The 24739-nt window shown below is 32.3% G+C and overlaps 4 protein-coding genes across 4 annotated transcripts; 2 read left to right on the forward strand and 2 right to left on the reverse strand.

The window, feature by feature from the left end:
* The first annotated feature begins 10453 nt into the window (after positions 1-10453).
* LOC114170011 (S-adenosyl-L-methionine-dependent methyltransferases superfamily protein) lies at positions 10454-14226 on the forward strand. Its single transcript, XM_028055476.2, has 8 exons — positions 10454-11699; positions 11912-12061; positions 12134-12404; positions 12494-12604; positions 12679-12853; positions 12945-13211; positions 13289-13483; positions 13575-14226. The coding sequence occupies exons 1-8, from the start codon at positions 10623-10625 to the stop codon at positions 13780-13782; spliced, it is 2454 nt and encodes an 817-aa protein (XP_027911277.1). The 5' UTR covers positions 10454-10622; the 3' UTR covers positions 13783-14226.
* A 148-nt stretch (positions 14227-14374) lies between these two features.
* Positions 14375-15909, reverse strand: LOC114170019 (Glutaredoxin family protein). Its single transcript, XM_028055488.2, has 4 exons — positions 15617-15909; positions 15422-15495; positions 15227-15325; positions 14375-14733 (listed from the first exon to the last, which is right to left on the reverse strand). The coding sequence occupies exons 1-4, from the start codon at positions 15775-15777 to the stop codon at positions 14678-14680; spliced, it is 390 nt and encodes a 129-aa protein (XP_027911289.1). The 5' UTR covers positions 15778-15909; the 3' UTR covers positions 14375-14677.
* Positions 15910-17348: 1439 nt separating this feature from the next.
* Positions 17349-20996, forward strand: ZAR1 (HOPZ-ACTIVATED RESISTANCE 1). Its single transcript, XM_028057284.2, has 2 exons — positions 17349-20260; positions 20370-20996. Exons 1-2 carry the CDS (start codon positions 17551-17553, stop codon positions 20372-20374), a joined length of 2715 nt encoding a protein of 904 aa, XP_027913085.1. The 5' UTR covers positions 17349-17550; the 3' UTR covers positions 20375-20996.
* Positions 20997-21655: 659 nt separating this feature from the next.
* On the reverse strand, positions 21656-23985 carry LOC114173069 (Peroxidase superfamily protein). The gene is made up of 4 exons (XM_028057285.2): positions 23490-23985; positions 23061-23252; positions 22799-22964; positions 21656-22379 (listed from the first exon to the last, which is right to left on the reverse strand). The coding sequence occupies exons 1-4, from the start codon at positions 23712-23714 to the stop codon at positions 21967-21969; spliced, it is 996 nt and encodes a 331-aa protein (XP_027913086.1). The 5' UTR covers positions 23715-23985; the 3' UTR covers positions 21656-21966.
* Between the last annotated feature and the right edge of the window lie 754 nt (positions 23986-24739).

Raw genomic sequence — 24739 nt, forward strand, 5'->3', positions numbered from 1 at the left:
ATCGAGTCAAATTGGGTTAACAATTTCAGATTTTAGAATGATTTTAATCAGAATTAATTTTAAAGACCATTCCTAAAATCTCTTTTTAAAATTTTTTAGTCTAAAATTCTAGATTTATCTCACAATTACAAACATAATTAAATCAGATTATCATCATAAAATAAAAAATAACAACTCATGCTTATTTACAGATAAAAATAATAATTGTGTTTCCTGTTAGGTGGTTATATATATAAAACTTATTAGACTATTGTTTTCAAATTCAACAAGAATTTTTTTTTTTACCTCTAACTCTTCTTTATTTATTCTTCTTAACTAAATATCTAGAGTATGTATTTTGTTTATGGTCTTTTTCCAATTTATCAATTTGTTTTTCTTTTATTCAAGGTGTTAAGGGGGAGTAGAATAGAATGCAGAGGTTTTATGGGTCCCAAAAGCATCCACCAATCCCAAAGTTAACTAACTCCACACAAAAATTGCAGCAAATAACACATAAATTGTGGTGAGTTTGTTGGTTTCTTTCTAATAAGAAAACTTCTATTTTTGGCAATGTCATCTCATTTCATTTCAACACAGGCCTGCATGTAAATTTAGAGTGTTTGAAAATAATCTATTTTTATTATTTATACTATTTTATCTTTTTTAATTTAATTTTTAACTACCTCTCGTATATATTGTAATACAAAAAATAAAAATGTCATAAATATTTTATTAAGTAAAAAAAATTATATTTTTGTTAAAAAAATATGTTTAACCTTAAAAAATATATAAATATAGAATGGTTTTGGGTGGCATAGTTTTCTTCCTCACTGAATAGGTGCAGAAGTGTTTGATGAATGGTTTTTGGTTTGTGATGACAGCTGAGTCCCCCAGGCAGCCCTCACATATTTTTCCAAAAAAGATGAAAGAGAAAGAGTTTAAGGGTCACAGTCAGAGCCATAAATGAAGGGGGGCTTTTGATGGGTACAAAACAACCCATCAACCATGTGATGTGTGAAGCCTAAGAACATGTACCCTTCTTCTCTTTCTTCCCTATTCTTACTTTCATTCATTCTCATCACTGTCACTACCCAAGAACCCTCAAACTCTCTCCCCTAAATTTTCATTTTTGTATTTTTCTGGGTAAGAAAAAAATAAGTAGAGAAGAAAATGTCACGCGTTGCTCGCAATTTGATTCGGTTTCAGATAAAAGAGATATGGAGTGCCAGAAAATCTAGCAAGTCGTGAATAAACTCTACCCATCAAATAATCCAAACTACTGACTATATCATATCAAACTCATCACATGCACTTAGGTTTTTGGTCCCACCCCTCCTCTTCTTGTCTCACATTTCATAAATATTAATAATCATTTGCTCTCTAAATAGGAGAAAAATGTAAATACAGATTATTTTATAAATTTTTTGATGAAAAATTAAATTAAATTTTCAGGTGATAGACTCTCTCATAAAGGATATGCAAAATGTCTGGGGGCTTGTCTTGTTTTTTGGTATATTACTATGCTACCAACACTATATTTTGTTGATTTTTTTTTATGTTACAATTTACTTATTTTTACAGGTGGTGATTAGAAAGAACATTAAAAGTTAGTTATTTGACAGAGTGAAAAGGAGATAAATAATTAGAAAAAATAGGTATTTTTTTTCTATTAATCATCTAGTTTTATCAACCAAGTATATGTTTGTGATTGACTTAATTTACTATGTTCTTATTTACCCATTTGAATCATTATTGTGATTAAATGGAGAAACAATGCTGATTTACTTCTATTTCCTATGTGCAAATCACAACCCACAGATGAATTAAAAAAACACATAACAATGATATGAACATAGACTATTAGGATGGAAAACAAATTTCATGTTAATAAGTACAAACAGAAAATTATGATATTTTATTCATGGATAATTAATTATTTAATATTAGTAATTTTTATTCAAATATTTTTAAAATAAAATAATTTATGACAAAATTAGTAACTATTGAAAAATATTTAAAATTTAATTTTATCATTTTTTAAATTTACAAAATTAACATTTTTACTGAAATTGTATTTCTTAAAACCTATAATTTTTTAATTTTATTGCGCAAATCATTTAAATTTTTATTTATTAAAATCAAATTTATTTATATTATATTTTATTATACAATTTTATTTGAATTATCTTTCAAGATGAAATGTCTGAGTTTATAGGTTAACCAATTGTTTTTATATAATCTGTTAAATATAAATAGATACCTGAAGATATTTTTTATGGAATATCAACAAGTAGTCAGATGAATTTTCTTGCACCTTTTACATCAGTATCCAGAAAATAACGAATCAATTGTTTCGAATATGGAATTCAAGTTGGAGAAGAAGTGATACGATGTGATTTAATATATTATTTGGTTGACCACTGTAATGTAAATATCAAATTAATTAGTTTTTCAGTAAAAAGATTTTATAGAATAAATGAAAGATGAAAGTTGATACATGAATTTTGAAATTTTCAAATATCCTTATCTTTTATATACTTTATCTTTGTTAAATTATATTAAATTTCTGCCATATTCTTTTCTTTTACTGTTGTTTGGTTTCAAATAGCTTGAAATATGTGTATTTAAATGTTAATCTAACTAAATAAAATACTGATCGGTTAGATTATTATTAAGACCGTTTAAAGAATATTTGTTTCAAAAAGTACCAAAAAAAGTGTACAAAGGAGGTGCATGGCAACATAATCTTTATATATGAATTTTTCACTCCAATCAATATATTCCTTATTATGTATTTCTTTTCTTTAGATAAAAAAACTATTTCTTTTAATATAGGATTATTAGAGGTTCTATTGTCTTTTAATAAAAATATACGGGATTATTAGAGTTTCTATTGTCTTTTAATAAATTAAACTCTTGTTAGAACACACGTTGCTGGTGCAGTTTACATTTTTCTAATTAACCTTCAATTGTTTTGTTCCTTTCTACTCATAAGTTGTCAAAATTTTAAGGACAACTTTAATTAGTGACGGGTTTTGAAAAATAAGTTGATAGGAAAATACTTGCATAAATTGTAAGCTAAAACTTTATTGTTTGAGTGGTTCAAAAATATTTTAGAAGTATTTTATTATATGAATTTATGTGGCAGTATTAATTTCAACTAACTTTTATGGTCCTGTTTTGTGAACATTGTTGACAGAAGTACTTAACAATAGTTAATGAAGTTTAAAGACAGGTGTCATTGTTGAGTTTGAAAAGTTTGATGTAATTAAGTAAACTATAGCAACTATTTTTTGGATGAATTATGGTTTTGTGGTCTGCATGATTTACCTCTCAGTAGCTTTATGAATTATTAAATATTACAAGATTGATGATGTGTAAAAGAAATTAAAGAAAGTGGATGGAAATGTGACTGCAGGAACCTGTCTTCAACAAAAAGAACAACAAAGAGGAACCGCCCTTTCGTTTCAATGATTCTTTCTACTTTATAACATTGTTAGGCAGATCTGTGCAGGTAGTGACGTATGTGTTAGGACATGCAGAAACTATAATTAATATATAAGAGAAAAAAAAGAATGCTAACTGCACTTTCACATCATTTAAAACTATGTGTTAAACCTATTTTTAATAAAAATAAATAAGTATAATTGAGCACTTAGCTCGTTTCATTTTGTATTAAAAAAGTTATTTTAACAATAGTAGTTTCTTAACAAATTTTACACGACTTTTTTCATTGTAATGGTTACAGACTTTACTTTAGTAAAAATAACACAATAATAAGCTATCATGCATCAACATTTTTTTAAGGGTTAAATATTTTTTGTCCCTTAACTTTCAGTAAATTTTAGAATTAGTTCACTTTAAAACTTTGGACTAATTTAGTCATTCATCTTTCGAAATATGTAGATTTAGTCCTTTTAATCAAATTTTGTTAGGTTTATTTAATGTTTCGTATGCATCTTAGGATTGCATTTAAGTTATTTATACTGTTTGATACATTTTTACTTCAATGTTAACAGTGGCGGAGCTCTTTAGGAGCTGGCGGGGGTCACGGCCCCCCCAATTTTTTTTCAATTTTTTTTTAGTTTTTTCAATTTTTTAAAATTATTTGTTTAATTTTTTTTTTAAATTATGTCTATCTTTTTAAATTAGGTAATAATATATTAAAAAATTAATAAAAGTTAAGTTAGATATTTTTTTTAAAGTATAATATTTAATGTTAATAAATAAAAATATAAAATCAAATATAATAATAAAAATTATTAAGATAATTTTCATTTTCTCTTTTCATTGTTTACTAAGTTTTTTATATGTTGTACTTATCTCTCATTTTTATCTAACTTTTTGTTACCGAAGAAAAAAAAAAACAAGTTAAACAAAAACTCATTATTTTTATCCTCATTTTTTAACCCTTTCTTCCATTTTTAAAGAAAAAAGAAGATAACTTTATCTTGTCTAACTTGTTAATGAAATACCTGTTTAATATTTAGTATTAATTTTTATCTTATGACATTTTGTATATTATTTATTTTTTATGAATATAGAAAAGTAAGTAATGTATTATGTGATTTTTTATAGACAATTTTTAAGTGAATTTGATTATCATAATTTTTTTTAGTAGTTATGTCTCTTAATGTTTGATTAGATTATGATAAAGAAGAAGTTAATATTAAATTTGTTTTTTAAATAGGTATATTGATGAAAAATAAAAGAATAAATTCATTTTTTTAAATTGATAAAAGAAAAGTGAAGATCAAAACAGGATAATATCGTTACTCATTGCATAACAATGAAATGGAATGCTTGTGATGACTTTTGAATCGATACGTGCATATTAGTAAAAGGAAAAATGAATATTTTGTAGATAATATGATTATTTATATTGGAAAAAAAATAGTTGAAAAATATACTTATAATTGAATTATTTGATAAGTTCTAGAATATGAAAAAATGATGGATAATCTTTAGATATGTGAAATTTCTTTTATAATTATAGTTATACTAAATTATATATTCATTTTATTGAATTAGTAGCAGTAATATTAAATATATAAATTTTAAGTATATTATTTTGGCTCCCCTATAAATTTTGATCAAGATCCGCCACTGAATGTTAAGTCAAATACTATTATGAAACGCGTTTGAAATGTCAAATAAACTTAACAAAATTCGATAAAAAAGACTAAATCCACGAATTTCAAAAGATAAAAGACTAAATTGGTCAAACGTTTCAAAATAGATTATTTCAAAATTCAGTGATATTTAACCCATATTTTAATTCGATTATCATGTGTTTGTGTCCAAATCATCTTAAATATGATATTTTAAAATATTTTATCAATACTTATCGATAAACGGTATAATTTATAAAACATTAATATTTTTATAATAAAAATAATTTATAATTTTTTATTTCGACAATGTTTAATAATATTTTAAATTTACATAATAACAATCAATTTATCGTATTTTTATGAATTCACAAGTGTGTAAATTTATCATATTTTTGTATGAAAAAAAAATATAATATAGATGATCATTTAATAAAACGGAACGTATTAATGTAACATTTTCATTTCAATAAAACTTTTAATCGCAAAAAAAGTCATGTTTTTTTAAAGAAAAATAATTTTTTAATAATTTTATTTTGATAATTTTATGTTTTAAATAATTTTTTCATATTAAAAAATTAGTTAAAAGATATTTGTGTTAAAATTTAATTGTAAAAAAATATTATTTTTTCAAAATATTAATTTTCCTTTGTTATCTCCGATTTGTTGGGATCATTTTGGAATTGAATCGACAAATGAGATGGCATCGGAAGTGTTACACATTGAATTTACAAGGGAGGAAATTAACTTCGTGGTTTATTATATAAAATATTCTTTTTCTTAATCATAAAATAATCCTATATTGTCTACTTCTTAGTCCCTATTCACTATTACATTCAGATTTTGATTGCACGCGTGTGTACGTACACAACCATCACTTAACCACGCCTCTAAATACTGTAATAGTAATACACCCATTCTATGCACAAAGGAAGAATCTTTTTAGATCATCAAATTGATTGTTATGGTTCCAAAAGCGAATATAGTATCATTTTCGTTATTAATTTCCGTAAACATTATCTCCAACTTGTGTTCGGTCTCTATTATCTACAATCACCATTGTCTTCCCACTTGATCCACCTTGTCGCAGCAAATTTTATCTTTTAAGACCCCTCCAATCATATACTTTCATTATGTTCCTTGCATCTGTAAAAAAAAAATGACAACTAAAAAAATATGAAATATAAAAAAATATGAAATATAAAAAGGAACAATTTTTAGCTCATGTGTTAATTTACCTTATCTTTAGGAGTTTCTACAAAATTTTGAACTTGCCTGGATTGGACAAGCAGGTTATTATTAGTACCATACACATACAATTTGGTGTAGGGCAAACTGAAAGTGACAGCCCAAAATATTAACATTGCAACATCAATCTTTTGCATATAGACCCTCTTTTTAATTATTTTATGACATGTGCTAACTCCTCATAACCCTAATTAAAATAAAAGACCTTTATCTCTTTTTAATAATTGTATTCCTCTATTTAAACTCTATTTTAAGAGTACAAAGTTGTGTAGAGGAAAATATTAGAACACTTTAAGGACAAATCAATGTTAGAACGTAGATTCAATATAAGAGATGCCTGTGTTTCCCACTAATTGCTTTTTGGGACAAGGATCAAGTTTGGGATAAAAATAAAAAAAGTTAGCTAGGTTGAGAACCTAGCTAATAATTAGTTAATGACTGAACATTTTGGTGCAGCTACCTTTTCCAATTATTATTTTCCTTTAACTTCTTCCTTTGTGTCCTTTCAAATTAAATTAAACTTTGACCTACAGTCAAGTAATTTTGAGGTTCAAAGTAAGATGCCATCTATGCACTAGCCTAGTACCAGCTTGCACTAAAAAAAATTACATTATTCACAGTAACATTACACCATAGACATTAGGTTAATTAGTAACACTTGCTATTATTACTACATCTTCATTAAAAAAAAAGTCACATTCTTCGTAAAGCATCTTTCTATGATATTTCGACATCAATAGGGAATACCAAGTTAAGTTAGTGAAGTAGTTGAAGAAAATAATAACCTAATGAAGATTGTTAGTGTTAATCCTTGATTGGTTATGTAGGTTTTGATTCTTAATCGGTCTTTATTTGGACAGTGAGATCAGATAGGAAGAAACTCAAATAAAATAATAATATTATTTAATGTGAAAATATATATGAGAAAATGATGCAGTATATATAAAAGGATTGAAGAGATATTTTACTCTAATGAATAGAAAGATAGTTACGTTTAAAATGCATGCATCTTCTAATCTAAGAGTTAGATTAAAGTTTATTCTAACGAGATTTTTTGGACATTTTGTTTTACTCGCTATCTCGGACTATTAACAGATCCTTATTTTTAGATTCACACATGAAATATATATATATTTCAGCGTGATAAAGATGTGTTAAAAATCCTACATCAACAAATAAGTGAGATACACAACTTAACTTACCGACTAATTTTATAAAATTAAATTAAGTTTAAGACCACACTTCTAACAAACTTAATGTGAGTTAATGCATATGATGAGACTGAGAAAGTGTTTTTGTTAAGTTCGTGAAAGAATAATTGAAAAAGAAGGAAAAAAAAGATAATAAAGGAGAGAATGTGCAGCAGAAGGTGAAGAAGAGGTGGGGTATGAGATAGGAGTGTTTCTTTAAATCAATCATAGGAAGTGACCCTTGAAAGTGAAACCGGCACTGCCCACTCTGATGGTAGCAGAATTCTCCAAAGTTTTCAACTCTCATACAAATTAATATACGCAGATAAAGTTAAGGATCAGATGTGAGATTACAATGTGACTTCTCACAAACTTTTTAAGATTACCATGCCATACCCTACATGCAACCACAACTTCCGAGGAGAATGCTTAATCACTATCTTACCCTCGCTCTTCCTTCTTCTTCTTCTGCACCAAATCAATATTCTTTCCATCACAATAAAAAGTCACATTATTGATTTTTCTTCTAACAATAGGAAAGAGTAAACATGTACATTATTTAGGTGAAAGGAAAAATATAAAAAATATTTAAGAAAGTTTGTGCAAGCTTATCTATTTGTGATCTTGAATGAAGAAGTTTTTCTTACAAAAGGAAACTTTTAAAATACTTACTTCTAATCTTGGAGCAGTTGTTGAAGGAAAAGATGTAATATAATGTTTTTCAAATTCGCATCATTTAAAAATTGTGATAATAAAACCTCTTAAATAGTTTCGTAAAATTTTTAATCAATTATTATAAATGATAATTGATTTTTTTAAATATATTTGAACATTAATAAAGAAAAATCTAATAAATTATTTGCAAATGTTAACTTTTGAAGATGATAATTGATTATATTTTAACATATATTGATTGTTTCTTTTAGCAAAAAAAGAACACAGAATTAAAACTTTTGAAGCAAGATAATCAAAATAAACTTGTCTTTAAACCTATGAATACGTAAATAAGTAAGCCAATTACGAAAGCTCAACATAAAAACTAAAATCTCAATAAAAAATCAAATTTATACTAAAAGCTTATAATTATATTTAACATAAATTATGTATTAATCACTACTATATCAAGGACTTTCTTTATTGATTCTCTTAAATTTTTTTATATTCTAATTTCTTTACGACTATCATAGAATGGAAAAAACATGAAGACCTCTGATTAAAAAGATTGAATCTCTATGTTAGTTGAGACTATAACTAACTTACAAAACGTTGTTTTTAATTTTTTTTTTGCTTATTCATTTCCCTCTCTACAAATAGTTCAAGAATATTATATATATATATATATATATATATATATATATATATATATATATATATATATATATACTTTGTGTGTATAAAGAAATACACTAATCCAAATTACGTATTTTATAGTTATATTGTCCAGATAGTGTTTATTATGTAAAAGTGACTTTATTATAATTGATATCTTATATTAAATAGAGAATAGTTTTATTCTGATATGAATAGTGTTACTTTGAATTGAATTTAAAAACAAATTCGCATTTTTATATAGAATTCAGATGAATGAAAATCAAGTGGCTTTGTAATAGCCCGTAAGTTTGAATTCCATTAATATCCATGTTTTTGGGCTCAATTTAGTAAAAATATCCCTACTCCTACTTATTGGAGTCTACTTTCCATATGGGCCCAATGGGTAGTATTTACTAAGCTGTTGTTCCTGGGAAAATTTTGGGGATTTTCAGTTTGTATAATTCTATTTACACTCTTGTTTTTTCCCTTTACACCGCTGCTCATCTTTTAAGCACAAAGATTATTCTTAAAACATTTTTTAGAAGTGTTAAAATTAGCACACCTCTTAAATTTAGTTTCCAGAAGCTGTGTTTTTTCATACCCTTCCACTTGTAATAAAATATTTTTTTAAAAAATTAATGCAAATAAAGGACAATTGAATTATGGTTATAGTAGGAGATAGTAAATGGACACTTTAGTTTGTGATGGTAAAAAATGTTAATATTGGTTTTTGAAATAAAGAAAAGCATTAAATAATATTTTAGGAACTCAAATAAGTCGCAAAGCTAAATTGTGTAGAATAATTTTAGTCTTGAATTGTATATCAATATTATTATTTAAGTTTTGAAATATATGATAGTATTTTTATTTAAGTTTTGAATAAATGTTAATATTATTATTTTATTCACTTTTTTTTTTAACCAGTGGGATTGTTGATTTACAGTTATAAGAACGTTTTAATCTCTTTCAATTTAGAGACTAATATGGGAATGTCCTACAAAATTAGGGACCAAAAAGACTAGGTGTTAGGTATAGCAAGACACATTGACTTCAAATTCCTTTGGATTATTTGTCTTTTATAATTTTAGTTATTCATTCCCTTTTTATATATTTTTTTAGTGCAGATATATAGCTTAAAATACAAAAAAAAAACATGTATTTTACTGCCAAACATGTGTATACTATTTTGAGATTTTTAACAATTATAAATTCATTAAATTAATAATTACTATTCTAATGACAGTATTATGTGTTACTAATTACTTATATATATTTGTAGTAGAATTAAATTAAAAAAATGGTATTTTAATTTTTAGAAAACTACAAAACTCAATGAACAAATAAATAAAATATAATTTTTTTTTTGTTAATTCGACGCATCATAGAACTCACGCCATAATAGGATCCTTCAGTCACTCTCGTCCAAATTGTTTTTTTGGTGGACAAACCTTCAGTTTATTTTGAAACTGCGGTTTAGTTAGTTTTCTGTCTTTCTAAACAAAAACTAAAACAAAATAAGAAAGCTCCGAAAACAAAGTAAAGCCTCATGTCGCTTCTAATGTTGTCAAATTCATAAATATGAACCAAACTTTCTTAACAAATTTCCTATTCCTACTCTTTTGGATCATCCCTACATTCCAACCATTACAATGTTTCATACTCTTTCTTACCATCTTCACTTTCAATCTCTCCAACGCCATGCAGATCACCCATTTTCAGCATCTTCTTTAATAAATTACGACCCATCTTCATAATTTGCCTTGCAACACACATACACACTGTTATGGCACTTTTCAAGTCACGGAAGAGATCATCATCACCATCTTACGTATCGACCCTCACAATATTTCTGTTCATTGCACTATGTGTTTTTGCCGTGTGGATGCTATCCTCCAAGTCGGTAGTGACACCTCAAACACAGAGCGATGATGACATTGCAACCCGAACGTCCATTGATACCTCTGTAACCAACGATGAACTCTCTGCCTCCCATGAAATTGCTGCAAAAATTGCAGAAACTGCAAAAGACACTGCCTCTTCTGTCTTTGGGGACAACCCAGGACAGCTTCCCGATGATGCCATAAAATCTGATGAAAAAACATCCAACATTGAGTCACAAAATCAGCACATCATGGCCAGCATGGACGCACAGCTTTCTGAGGAAAGCTCGCTAACTCAAAAGGAGCAAGCTTCCGTGATACACGAAGCTGGTGCAGATAGTGATGTGAAAATAACTGAGCCTGAGAAACCTCAGCAAACCATCCCCAAGGCTTCTAATAAAAACAAAAAGGATGAAGAAATCGCAGCGGCGGCGGTGGAAAATCAGGAACAAAGCATTGGAAAGCCGCAAGAAGTTCAAGGTTTTGACACTAAACCGGAGGAACAATTTCGAGAGGACAAAGGCGCGGTTGAAGCAAATCCTAAACCAGAGATGTTGCAACAGGACTCTGAGGCGGCTTTAAAGGGAATAACCTCTGAGCAAGTGCCGGAGAAAATTGAAAACCAGAAAGTAGAAGATGTGGTTGAGGTAACGCCGAAACCAAAAGCAGAGAAGAAAGGTCGTAAGTCAAAGAAGCAATGGTCGACACAAGCTGCTCAGTCACAGAAAGAAAACAAAAGACAGAAAGTTGAATCAAACAGTGAAGAGAAACTTGAAGATCACGAATGGTACCTCTGCAATGTCACTGCGAATGAAGATTATATACCGTGTTTGGACAATGAAAAGGCAGTGAAACAGTTGCGTACCACAAGACACTACGAACACAGGGAAAGACATTGCCCGCAGGATCCTCCTACTTGTCTCGTGCCACTTCCCAAAGGTTACAGAACGCCCATCGAGTGGCCTAACAGCAGAGATAAGGTGATTTTTTTCATTCAAAGATACATCAAATACATTTCGGAATATACATTAAAATTAATTTATACACCTTAGTTTTTTTGTTTTTTTTTTTATATACCTCCGAGGCTAATAACTTTACATGACGGTATTTCAAAATTATTAAATATATATTATTATTTTGAGTTGTTAAATAGATGGTTTTTGTTTGATGCGCATAACGCATTTGGGAATAGATATGGTACCACAATGTACCACACAAGTTGCTAGCAGAGGTAAAGGGACACCAGAACTGGGTGAAGGTGACCGGAGAGTTCTTGACCTTCCCTGGAGGTGGCACTCAGTTCATTCACGGAGCTCTCCATTACATCGATTTTCTTCAACAGGTAATCACAATTTCAATTTCATGCTAATAAATCATAATTTGTGCTAAGTAGTTTATAATTTGAGTCACGCAGGCTCAACCTTCTATTGCATGGGGAAAACACACAAGGGTGATCTTGGATGTTGGGTGTGGGGTTGGTAGCTTTGGAGGGTTTCTATTCGAAAGGGATGTTATTACAATGTCTTTTGCACCTAAAGACGAACATGAAGCACAAGTCCAATTTGCCCTTGAAAGAGGAATTCCTGCCATATCTGCTGTTATGGGTTCTCAGAGGCTGCCATTCCCCAGTCTTGTCTTTGATGCTATACACTGTGCACGTTGTCGAGTACCTTGGCATGTAGATGGTTGGTCGTAGTAACAGCTATTGATCGTTCATAATGGCTGAGTTTTTGTGCTAACCATGATTGTTGAATAATGTTAAACTCTTTTCTAGGTGGCATGTTGCTGTTGGAACTGAATCGGCTTTTGAGACCAGGTGGTTATTTTATTTGGTCTGCAACTCCTGTGTACCAGAAGCTCGAAGAAGATGTCGAGATATGGAAGGGTATGAGTTTTACTTTTGAAAAGATAACTAACTCAAGATTTAACAGTCATTGACATCCTGTAATGTTCTTCCAGAAATGACCACACTGACGAAGTCCATCTGTTGGGACCTTGTGACCATCAACAAGGATGAACTGAATCAGGTTGGTGCCGCCATTTATCGCAAACCCACATCCAACGGATGCTACAACCAAAGGGCGCAAAGTGAACCTCCATTGTGCAAGGATGATGATGATCCAAATGCTGCCTGGTAAATCTCTCGTTGTACTGGTTGATATTTGACCAGTGACGTACATAACAATAACCCGTGATCTTGAACGGTTGGTTTTACTATATTTCAGGTATGTACCTCTGCAGGCATGCATACACAGGGTACCTGTGGACAAGACTGAGAGAGGAGGCAAATGGCCTGAACCTTGGCCTCGTCGACTGAATAAACCTCCATATTGGTTAAACAACTCGCAGACTGGGATCTATGGAAAACCACCTGCCCAAGATTTTGCAGCAGATACTAATCGCTGGAAAAATGTTGTGGAGGAGTTGACCAACATTGGTATAACTTGGACTAACGTGAGAAATGTCATGGACATGCGATCCATCTACGGGGGGTATTCATTCTACTTAGGCTACAACAATTCTACACTTTCATACATATGAAATCCTCAATCTCTGTCTCGATGTGCAGATTTGCGGCAGCTCTAAAGGATCTTCCCGTCTGGGTGTTCAATGTGGTGACTGTAGATGCTCCGGACACACTTCCTGTCATCTATGAGAGAGGTCTTTTTGGGATGTATCATGACTGGTGTGAATCCTTCAGCACGTATCCAAGATCTTATGATCTGCTGCATGCAGATAATCTTTTCTCAAAGCTGAAAGATAGGTATGGTTTGAAGTAGTGTGATCCTTTAATTTTCGCTCATACTAGAGCAACATCATTAAGCTGACTCAGTTATGCTGCTTTGGCTCTTTAGGTGCAAACTAACAGCTGTTATGGCAGAGGTGGATAGAATAACTAGACCAGGAGGCAAATTGGTTGTCCGTGATGAATCTTCCACCCTCAGCGAAGTGCGAACTTTGTTAAATTCTCTACATTGGCAAATATTACATGACAAAATAAAAGAGGGTGTACTTTGTGCCAAAAGAGGCAAATGGAGGCCTAAGGCTATAGCAGTGTCCTGATGAAGTGATAGTGAATAAAACACAAGTGGTTTAATTCAAGGAGTGCTTTCAGTCGAAGCTATGCAGTGGCGGTAACGTGTATTCGGCCTCTCAACCCTACATGGCACAACAGCTTCCAGAAAACGTCACACTATTATTTTATGAAAAAAATTACTTTGACACACTTCTACACTCATTTGACACATTATTTTTCACTTTCCCTTACGAAAAAACATGTCAAATGAGTGTAAGTGTGTCATCCTACTATTACCCTTATTTTATAGGTTTTCATAGCATGTGTACATCAGTTTTTAGTTTAATTACCCCGAGATTATTATCATATAATGCAAATTTTGTCATAGATGGTGCACCTACCCACTGATTTAGATTTTTAGTAGCCAATATAACATGTCTTATAATTCTGTTTTGTGCCTGGTTGAATAATTGTTCAAGAGTGTAAACTGAGAAAAACAGGGCAGTTTGACCTTGGTTCATTCGTCGGATCATAATTTTCTAGCTGAGAACAATATTTCAGACATCTTTATGTCTCCACGCCATCATTTGGGATTGATTCACCAAAACATCAATGAAGGAGAAATATTCACAAGTAATCAACAGTTTAACCCAGAGAAAATTTACCAACTAGAGCTGAAACTCAACGTTTCAGAGCTCGTCATTTCAAGAGTACTACATATCTATACGAAGAATACACGTGGATTTGAAGCAGAATGAAGAAACGACAGGCTATTCCTGTACTAAAGAATACACACCGTCGCCTATATAACCAAAAAAAAAATGAAATATACTATTCTGCTATATGCTTGAAAACCTCATTATCGATCAAAGATATCAGTGTCCGCACACCAATGAATAGTAGATGCTACTATGCTAGTGCTCGTAAATCTCTAGCACACCATCAACTTGCACTGAGAAGTTTCTGCAACTCACCACTTTGGACTGCAGCACTGAGATCTGAATTGCGAAACAGCATAAAAGTAACAAGACTGAGGGAGTGAAACACGGTGAATAAAAAACGAAAATAGATCGAGGGATTAACCGTAGATCTTAGGTAATAACTAACAAGAATAACAGATAGAATTCGTTTTTGGTATTTTAAAGTTATGAATGAGATCGCATCTGCAAAGAATTGATTTTGAATAAAATTAGTTTTGAACCTCTTTTTGGTCAGCCAAAGGATAATTTTACAACAAAAGGGTGCAATGGGTACCCAACTCACATATAAATTCAAACAATTCATGTCTGAATGTTTTTATTCTAAAATAATGTTAAAAACAACCTGGTATAATTTTTACCTAACACAAAATCTACTACTCTACAAGTGACTTTAACTCAATCAATTTTGGTCCCACACAATCCCTCACTCTAACCGGACAAGCAAATATTTAGCTAAAATCAAGTTAATTGGTAATTCAACTGTGAGTATGAATAGCAATTTAGAACTAACCATCTGATCCACCGATATGCTTGCCATTCACAAATACTTGTGGCACTGTCCTTCGACCGATCAAATCCAGAATAACACTCTGAATTTCATACCCATCATCTGTAGGAGGAAAAAACACAAGCACCGTGACCCACGTGAAAAGTTTGAACGAGAGCATTTTAACATGACACACGCAAATTGGCTAGTTATGATTACCTCGTAAATCGAGCTCAACCACAAACGGTTTCTCGTTTAGTTCAGCAAGTATGCGTTTGGCGCGCAAGCAATAGCTACGAACAAGAAACAGAGTAGCAAACCCTAATTATTGAGACATTATTGCATCAAACGGAATGAAGGTAAAGGGGAGTGAAATCAGATAAAAAGAAAAGGGGAAAATTAGAAGGAACGCACGGGCAATAGGATTTGGAGAAAAGGGTGATTCTGTTGGAGTAGATGGAGTTTTGAACGAAGGCGGAAACAGAATTAGAGGCTTGGACGTGCAGTGTTCCAAACCACAACACAAAAACGGTGAACGCCACCGTTACAACCACACTCCACTTTAACTCCATCATCCTTCTCCTTCTCCTTCTCAAATACACTGTTCCTTCCCTTCCTCCTCTCCGGTGCCCACAGTGCCGCGAATTTCTCAAAACGCAATGCAAAACCGTCGTTTTGCTGCTGAGACTCAAGGAAAGCACCTGTTTCTTCTAACATAAATGCGACTTTTTCAATTAACCTTGTTTTAATTATTTATTACCAACTTTATTTTTAATTTTTACCGCTTATTGTACAACCATGAAAATAATTATTAAATATGTATGTCATAGAAAATATTAAATTGTCTTTTTTTTTCACTTATGATTTTTTTTTCAGTTTGTCCTTTTTTTTTTGTCTTAGTCTCATTTTTATCTTCGTGCAATATTATACCTCCAAATCTTCATTGGTTTATTATTACTGATCATATGGACTTCTTTATTTTGCCATTTTGAATAAAACTTTAATCATCCTTCAATGCAAATAATGGAATAAATTAGAAGATCAACATTTTATTTTCTATCATTTTTCTTTTGGTATCTGAATTTATGGTTATGCGATTAAAATAATATTCTTACTTGTATAAGTTAATTTTCTTTAATATATTTGTGAATTCAAATAAAAAATTATAAAACCTATTTATATACACAAAATTGAAAAATTAAAATATTTTAAAATATTAATTTGAAAATATTTATATAAAATTTAAAAGTAAAACCATTTATATTATTTAAAAAGTGGTTTTTTATCTTAAAAAATAATTGAGTTAACATTTTCAATTTGAATAAAATTTAAATAATAACGACTGTTATTAAATTAAATCGACATTACTAAATAAATACTAAATTTCAATATTAAATATAATTTTAATAACTTAAATTATTAATAAAAACTTACTATTTTTTTATTATTAATGTTATATTATACCAAATTGCAAAGTATAAAATTTGTAGTACTCGGTAAATTATAAGAATTTAACAAGGACTCAACTTAAAGTATATCAGAACTTAAAACTAAACCAATTATTATTATTATTATTATTATTTATTTATAATTAAATTTTGGTTAATAATAACAATAATATCATTATTATTAATTTTTAATCAAAATGAATTTTAACAACAAAATAATGTAATACTAATTTGTATTAAAATTCTCATTTTAAATTATTACGGCAATTAATGTTAATTCTTATTAAAATATTAAATTAATAGTTTATATTCAAATACAATTTAATTATTAATATCAATAATGATTATCTTTTTTAAAGTTATGAATCTATTAACAATAAAAATGTCTATTAATCATTGAAATAATGTAAATTAATCTAGTTTAATAATTTATATTAATACTTAAAATTAATATTCTAAAAACAGTTAAAATTATTATAAAAGAAACACACACACAAAAATACATATCAGAAATTCCAACCTATTTTCCGGCCAAAGTGAAGAATAAAAAATGTTTCCTATGGAACCAATTTCTGAACATAAGAACCGATAAATCTATTTGGTAAATATTTGTGCCAATAACTACGTTTGGGAATGAGGAATGAGGAAATTTTCTTCCAAAGAGAGTATGGAAACAATATTTTAATAATTTAATAATAAGCTGCTGGAAAACTCAAATGAATAACATTTATACTGGATCTGTGAGTCAAACTCCAGGGAGAAAAAGTCAGAAAATCACTGTTGATTGAAGGAAGCTTCTCATCACCACACACAAAAGAAGTGGAACAGAAACCCCCCATTTGCTGAAGATCAAGTTTTCTCCTCTTGCTGGGAGAACCTACCAGCAGCAGACAACATACGATGGCCGAGGTTGCCGTGTCAACGGTTGCTACAAAGCTGGCGGAGCTACTGATGGAACAAGCAGCGGTGGCGGTTTCACAGCTTGCAGGAGTAAGAGGGCAGGTGGAAAATTTGAAGAACGAATTGGGATGGATGCAGAGCTTTCTCAGGGACGCAGATGCCAAGCAAGAAGGCAGCGACCGAGTTCGCTTGTGGGTGTCGGAAATCAGAGACGTGGCTTTCGAAGCAGAGGAACTAATAGAAACCTACGTGTACAACACAACCATGCAGAGGCAGTTGGACAAGGTGTTCAGACCATGGCATCTGTACAAGGTCAGAACCAGGATCGACAAGATCATGTCCAAGATCAAGAGTATATCCAACAAGCGAGAAACATACGGCGTCGTAATGACCGGTGATGATGGCAATAATAGTAATGAAAGGTTGAGGCAGTGGAGACAGCCTTCACCTTCTTCTGAGGAAGAGTATCTTATTGAGCTTGAAGATGACATGGGGTTGTTTCTTACCCAGTTGCTTGCCCTGGAGCCAAACCCTTACGTAGTTTCTATAGTTGGCATGGGGGGTTTGGGGAAAACCACTTTGGCTAAGAAGCTCTACAATCACAATAAAATTACCAACCATTTTGAGTGTAGAGCGTGGGTGTATGTCTCTAAAGAGTATAGGAGGAGGGATGTTCTGCAAGGGATTCTGAGGGATGTGGATGGTGCCCCCAGAAATGAAATGGAGAGAATACCTGAGGAAGAGTTTATCAACAAGCTGCGCAATGTGTTGAGCGAGAAAAGGTATTTGGTGGTGCTTGATGACATATGGGGGATGGAGGTTTGGGATGGGTTAAAGTCTGTCTTTCCTAGAGGGAAGATGGGAAGTAAGATATTGCTCACCACAAGGAATTGGGAGGTTGCTTTACATGCTGATGCCTGTAGTAATCCTCATCAGTTGCGGCCATTGACAGAAGATGAGAGTTTGAGATTGCTCTGTAACAAAGCTTTTCCTGGAACGAACGGCATCCCCTCAGAGTTAAAGGATCTTGCGACGGAGATTGTGGTCAAATGTGGAGGGTTGCCTCTGGCTGTGGTAGTGGTCGGTGGTTTGCTGTCTAGGAAGCTGAAGTCAAGTGGGGAGTGGAAACGGGTGCTGCAAAATATCAGCTGGTACTTGCTGGAAGAGCAAGAGAAGATAGCAAGAATTTTGGCCCTAAGCTACAATGATTTGCCTTCTCATTTAAAATCGTGTTTTTTGTATTTGGGTCTTTTCCCAGAGGGTGTGAACATTCAGACAAAGAAATTGATCAGACTATGGATAGCGGAGGGATTTCTTCCGCAAGAAGGAGAAGAAACTGCGGAAGGTGTTGCTCAGAAATATTTGAATGAGTTGATTGGTAGGTGCATGATTCAAGTGGGAACAGTAAGCTCGTTAGGCAGAGTCAAAACAATTCGCATCCACCATCTCCTTAGGGATCTTTCACTCTCCAAAGGAAAAGAGGAATATTTTCTCAAAATATTTCAAGGTGATGTGGCAGGTCCATCCACTAAAGCCCGGCGCCAGTCCATGCATTCTTGCGATGAGAGGTATGACTTCTTAAAACACAATGCGCATCATTCACGTTCCTTGCTGTTCTTCAACAGAGAATATAATGCAGATATAGCCAGGAAACCCTGGCTTCGTTTAAATTTTCAGCAAGAAAAGAAGTTGAATTTCATCTACAGGAAATTTAAGCTACTCAGGGTATTAGAATTAGATGGTGTTCGGGTAGTTAGCCTTCCAAGCACAATAGGGGACTTGATTCAGTTGAGGTATCTAGGATTGAGGAAGACTAATCTAGAAGAAGAACTCCCACTTTCCATTGGAAATTTGCTAAACCTACAAACACTTGATTTAAGGTATTGTTGTTTTTTGAAGAAAATACCAAACGTAATTTGGAAGTTGGTGAATTTGAGACATCTGCTCCTGTACACTCCATTTGATTCTCCAGATAGCGGCCATCTACGGTTGGACACATTAACCAATCTACAAACCCTACCTCACATTGAGGCTGGAAACTGGATAGTAGATGGAGGTTTAGCGAATATGGCTAACCTCAGGCAATTGGGGATTTGTGAATTATCAGGACAATTGGTGAATTCTGTACTTTCTACCGCACAAGGATTACGGAACCTATATTCACTGTCACTATCACTTCAATCTGAAGAGGATGAATTTCCAATCTTTATGCAGCTGTCTCAGTGCACTCATCTCCAGAAGCTGTCTTTAAATGGAAAGATCAAGAAGCTACCTGATCCACATGAGTTCCCTCCAAACCTCTTAAAACTAACTCTACATAACTCCCACCTACAGAAGGAGTCTATTGCCAAACTAGAGAGATTACCAAAACTTAAGATGCTCGTTTTGGGTGAAAGGGCATACAATTGGCCGGAACTCACTTTCAATTCTGAAGGGTTTTCACAATTGCTTATTTTGCGACTTGTTCTTTTGAAAGAATTGGAGGATTGGACAGTTGAGCAAAGTTCAATTCCAAGGCTTGAGTACATGGTTATTGATCGTTGTGAGAAGTTGAAAACGATTCCAGAAGGACTGAAAGCTATCACTTCTCTGAAGAAATTAAGAATTATAGGAATGCCAGTAGAATTTGAACATAAGCTTCGGACTAAAGATATCTCCGAGTTCACAAATACTCCGGTAATTGAATCAACTACAGACATTTTGGCAATCGGTACGCTACTTTATTCACCAATCTGATTCAAGATTTGATATGAAGTACATTGTAAGTAAATGCAAAGAATTTAGAAAACTTACCTTAATTATTGCATATCACACTGCAGATTAATCGCTGGCGCAATGTTGGTGATAATGATAAGAGACCCATACCTTCATCTATGGAATGGAAGCATTTGAAAGTTCTGACACTCAATAGTTCTGGATCCTGCTTCAATTTTTTGTTGCCAATGTACATCTGCTTGATGACGGGTCAAGCACTGATCAATCTTTTCACTTCTATGCACGCAGGATCTAACTCCTTTTCAAAATCTTTGGGAATGGCTTCTGCTAACTAATTCTGAATGCCATAATAAGTGGAACTCATGTGAGCACTACAGGGATTTGCCACAATAGAGCATTTCTCTGAGATTGTACAGCTATGACAAATGCATAGCTCAGTCACATGTATATGGCCGAGATTTATTTCAATTTTTTAATTTGTGGTTTTACTTTTTTAGTGTGGTCAGAAAAGGATCCTGGATATTCATTGTTCTTTCGTTTTGTATCATCGATTCCAATTCTTTTTCATTTACAGCAAAAGCTGAAGGGTGCAAAGAATTTCAGTGTTAATGTAATGCAGCACAGTGCCTCGGGTATAGCAAACCTTGTCGCAGCAGCTACGCAACAAAGAAAGAAATTGTCATTATTACTCTCAATAATCAAGTTGTACTTTCTGTACATTATTCTGTTAAGAGATTTGTATCAATCTCATTGCTACCCCTTTTCTTGAGGATGAATGAATACCTAATTGCAAGTTGTTAAAATTGAAAATAATGTGTAATGATTGATGGAAGAAGTAATACAAAAGGATTATAAAAAGTCTTTACAGACAACAAACTAACTACTTTCCTGCCAAACTGCTAATTATTATATCTCAAAGCTTAACCATTACACAAAAACCATAAGTCAAAGGCTCAACCACTTAACGGAAGCAAACAAGACAAATGCTTAACTACAATAAAGGCAAAAGCAGAAAAAAAAAATCCCACTGTCTAACCATCCATAGCAGAAGCTTAAAACAATGGTTAACCACCGTGAACAGAAGCTTATAACAGGAAAAACCAATAAATCATAGTAGCTTAAGTCTTCAAAGACAACTTTTCTGTGAACTAAAATCAAAATTGCAGACAATTGAACCAAAACAGTTGTGTGTGCGATTTCTTGATTAACTTACCAATAAGTCTTTGGTCCAACTAATACTCCATATGATCGATCACTTTCATTACCAATTTGATTCCCCATGGTGCAGATTGAAAGTTACAAATTAAAAGCTATTAATATTTTCTTTCATGATAAATGTAGTAAAATTATTTTTCTGATACATTAATGTTAAACAAAACTCTATTTAGGATTATTTATTTGAATTATATTTTATTCCACATGAAAGGTTACACAAATTTCATTGAGCTTCATACCTACATATAAATCCCAGCTACGTGAACAATTAACTCAAATTTCAAGACAGGGCCTTAGACATCTAATTACATAAATCCAATTTAAACACACAATGACGGTATCAAAAGGATTATTTGAGGCAGATCATGACACTGCCAAGGATCACAATAATAGACTCTCATGTTTTCAAATGCGGTAAACAATGGAAAGAAAAGTAACATACAAGTGCAATTTTCACACGTGGTACATCACGAAGACGTTACTTCGTCACTTGTTAATTTTTCTGCAGTTCTTTCTGATCTCTCCCCTTGATCCTGTTAGAGGAGTGATGTTTCCCATCTTAACCATGGACTTGGCAAACTGTTCGAAGAATAGGTCATTTCTCTCTGCATACTTCCTCACTAAATCCGCGGATTCTTTATTCTTTGTCAAGAGAACTTCGTCAGAACTTAGCAGACCTTTGTTAGCCAACAAGTTTTTGTAATAGAAGTTGTCAAATTTAAGTGGGGTAACAAAGTCTAAGACAAACAGATTCTGGTCCCCACCAGATCTTGGACACCGAGTGCGCAATTCAGCAGCATATTGTTGATCAAGAGTGAAGTCTGCTTTTCCATTGCCAGTTTGGTTGTAGAGTCTCTGCCTGAAGCTGGTACATCGGGAATCTCCAATAGTGTGGCTCCCTACAACATATCAAAACTTGTTCATGATGCAGATGCAGACGCAGCTAATCAATACTGCTAATTGAGTCAAAACAAAGTGATCCTGCAATTAACATGATTTATACTATGTTTATATTATATCTGTATGTGAAAGTATCAAACGCACGTTCAGGAAGTCCTAATGGGACTTCACAACAAAATATCACGTTTGATGGTCTTTTTGTCATAATCAAGTTTGCTCAAAGCCCTTTAGTTTGGAAGTGAAAAAAAAGGTAACTTTTGTTTGCCGTGATCTTAATTTTGAAATATCCACAATTTTGCTTCAAACTCAATTTGAACCAAAATCAGTTTTGTAAATATTCATCTAAACAAACTATGGGCGCAAACCAAACATGTTTTGAAGACAAACTCCGAGAAACAGGTAAGTATTAGGAGTGTACCAGATAGAGCAACTAGATCGACAATGTCAAGCCCCTTGAGCTTGAACTTAGTTAGAATGGTCTCAAATGTGTTGTTGGGAGCAGGAATGTTGTTATTTGAGCCACTGATGCTTGCACCTAGAGAGTCCCTTCTCCCCAAAGGTACTTCCCAGCCTGGTCCACCAGTCTGCAATGATTAATCAGGTTTTATCACAAACTTTTGAATTTTGGCTGTCTAATATCAAGGTAATGATACCAAAGGGCAGAAAAAAAGGATATTTACAAGAACTGTTGAATCTCTAGCAGCTAGAGCCAAAATGTCAGCACATGACACTGTATGTGAACATTCTTTCTCTAGTGCGGATTTAATTTCATCAATAACTTCAAATCCTCGAGCTGAATCACGGTTGGGATTTGACCTCTTTTCACTGATAATAGTTCCACTGCTGTCTAGCAGCACTGATGCATCACACCCCTGCAACATCAAACATTTCAACCATATAATTTCTACAAAAAATTTGGTCGTGATATAATACGACAAAAAGAAGAATAAAGAGTGTCAGCTAAGTGTATATAATGTGCGAGTGTCAATATCATTACTCTAAATTCTATAATATGAACATCAGCAAGAATGAGAGAGTTAAGACACTGCTATAGATTTTGTAATTATATTAACTAAGTTATGGGGTTTGTTTCTGTGATATATAGAGACCTTGACAAAACAATCATGGAAATGTAGCCTCAGCAATGAAGCAGCCATGCGGGGTTCCTTTGCCACAGCCTTGGCAACAACAGATTGGACAATCTCTTGAACTCTGGGGCATGAACCGTCGTAAAATTGAGGGTAGAGATAACCTTCATTTTTCTTTTCACAGAGACAGAAGGGAGCAAAGGCTAGTAGAGACAGAAGCAGGAGAAAGTTTATGGAGTTGACCATTGTTGTTCCTTTCAAGAACACTTCCCTGAACAACAATTGCACAAGGGTGGTTGAAGTGGTGTTTTCTAGCTGGATTGGTGAGCATTATGATGGGATATGGTATTTATAGAGAAGAACTTCACTGAAAATTATTGCATGACAGGGAACGAATGAAAAAGAAAAATGGCGCAATGGAAGGATAGGAAAAGCTGGAGTTGGTAACTAACTAGTTTTCAAATCCGCACAAAAAGATGAAGAGTAGTTAGCTACTGATTTTTGTCATGTTAAATCACTGAAAGCTATAGTATTAACATACTGGTTTGACGTTCTAAACACAGAGCAACACGCTTTTAGTTAGGCATAAAGCAAAAATACTTAATGCAGAAATAATATTGTCATTTGTTGGAGTGATTTTTCTCAATAACTTAACAAGAGAGATAAAAAGATAAGATCAATAATTATGAGGTAAGATGAATGACACATGAATTTAAATTATAAAATGTATGAAAGAGCCAACTAGTCTAATTTATGTAAAAGAGAACTCTATGGACCCGGTTCCTTTGACATTGTTACGGTATTCTTTCATCGAAAGTTGTGTTGGATTGGTCTTTTTATTTTAAGATCAGCGTCGATTCCTTAGGGTAGAAGACTAGTATTTCAATCCACCAAGCCAAGCATATTATAATCGAGTGTTGAGTTGTTCAAGTAAACTACGACATTATCAAAAAGGTCTCGCAGTTCTTTCTTCTTCTCTGGGTCTTATTAGATGGAGTCTACCATGTTAGCTTCACCTGCTCCAGTTAACTTCATCGCAGTTGACTAAACTTTCTCACCAAAAATGGAGTCTTACCGTCTGCAACGTGAGAACTCATGAGAAGGATGAGAAAGAGTATTTGGTGTCTCTGAAACAACAATTCAATCATATACACTAGATTCACATGTACTTTAAAGTTCAAGAAACAAATTTAGGATATTGAAAGTGTTTAACCATATAGGAACTAAAATATTTTCTTGTTTTTGTGAGGGCATATCTTTACTTTTGTTTA

Source organism: Vigna unguiculata, chromosome 2 (assembly GCF_037176805.1).
Source record: "Vigna unguiculata cultivar grain cowpea cultivar isolate G323 ecotype 2 chromosome 2, ASM3717680v1, whole genome shotgun sequence".
In the NCBI taxonomy this organism is placed as follows: domain Eukaryota; kingdom Viridiplantae; phylum Streptophyta; class Magnoliopsida; order Fabales; family Fabaceae; genus Vigna; species Vigna unguiculata.

Excerpts from the sequence above, each read along its gene's own strand:
- LOC114170011 (XM_028055476.2), top strand. The coding sequence starts at position 10,623 with ATGGCACTTTTCAAGTCACGGAAGAGATCATCATCACCATCTTACGTA. Across the intron at positions 11,700-11,911 it reads GGCCTAACAGCAGAGATAAG|ATATGGTACCACAATGTACC; the intron begins GTGATTTTTTTC and ends ATTTGGGAATAG. Across the intron at positions 12,405-12,493 it reads AGTACCTTGGCATGTAGATG|GTGGCATGTTGCTGTTGGAA; the intron begins GTTGGTCGTAGT and ends ACTCTTTTCTAG.
- LOC114170019 (XM_028055488.2), bottom strand. The coding sequence starts at position 15,777 with ATGATGGAGTTAAAGTGGAGTGTGGTTGTAACGGTGGCGTTCACCGTT. Across the intron at positions 15,496-15,616 it reads TTCTCCAAATCCTATTGCCC|CTATTGCTTGCGCGCCAAAC; the intron begins GTGCGTTCCTTC and ends TCTTGTTCGTAG. Across the intron at positions 15,326-15,421 it reads GGTTGAGCTCGATTTACGAG|ATGATGGGTATGAAATTCAG; the intron begins GTAATCATAACT and ends TTCCTCCTACAG.
- ZAR1 (XM_028057284.2), top strand. The coding sequence starts at position 17,551 with ATGGCCGAGGTTGCCGTGTCAACGGTTGCTACAAAGCTGGCGGAGCTA.
- LOC114173069 (XM_028057285.2), bottom strand. The coding sequence starts at position 23,714 with ATGGTCAACTCCATAAACTTTCTCCTGCTTCTGTCTCTACTAGCCTTT. Across the intron at positions 23,253-23,489 it reads TCCATGATTGTTTTGTCAAG|GGGTGTGATGCATCAGTGCT; the intron begins GTCTCTATATAT and ends TTGATGTTGCAG. Across the intron at positions 22,965-23,060 it reads CTAGAGATTCAACAGTTCTT|ACTGGTGGACCAGGCTGGGA; the intron begins GTAAATATCCTT and ends TAATCATTGCAG.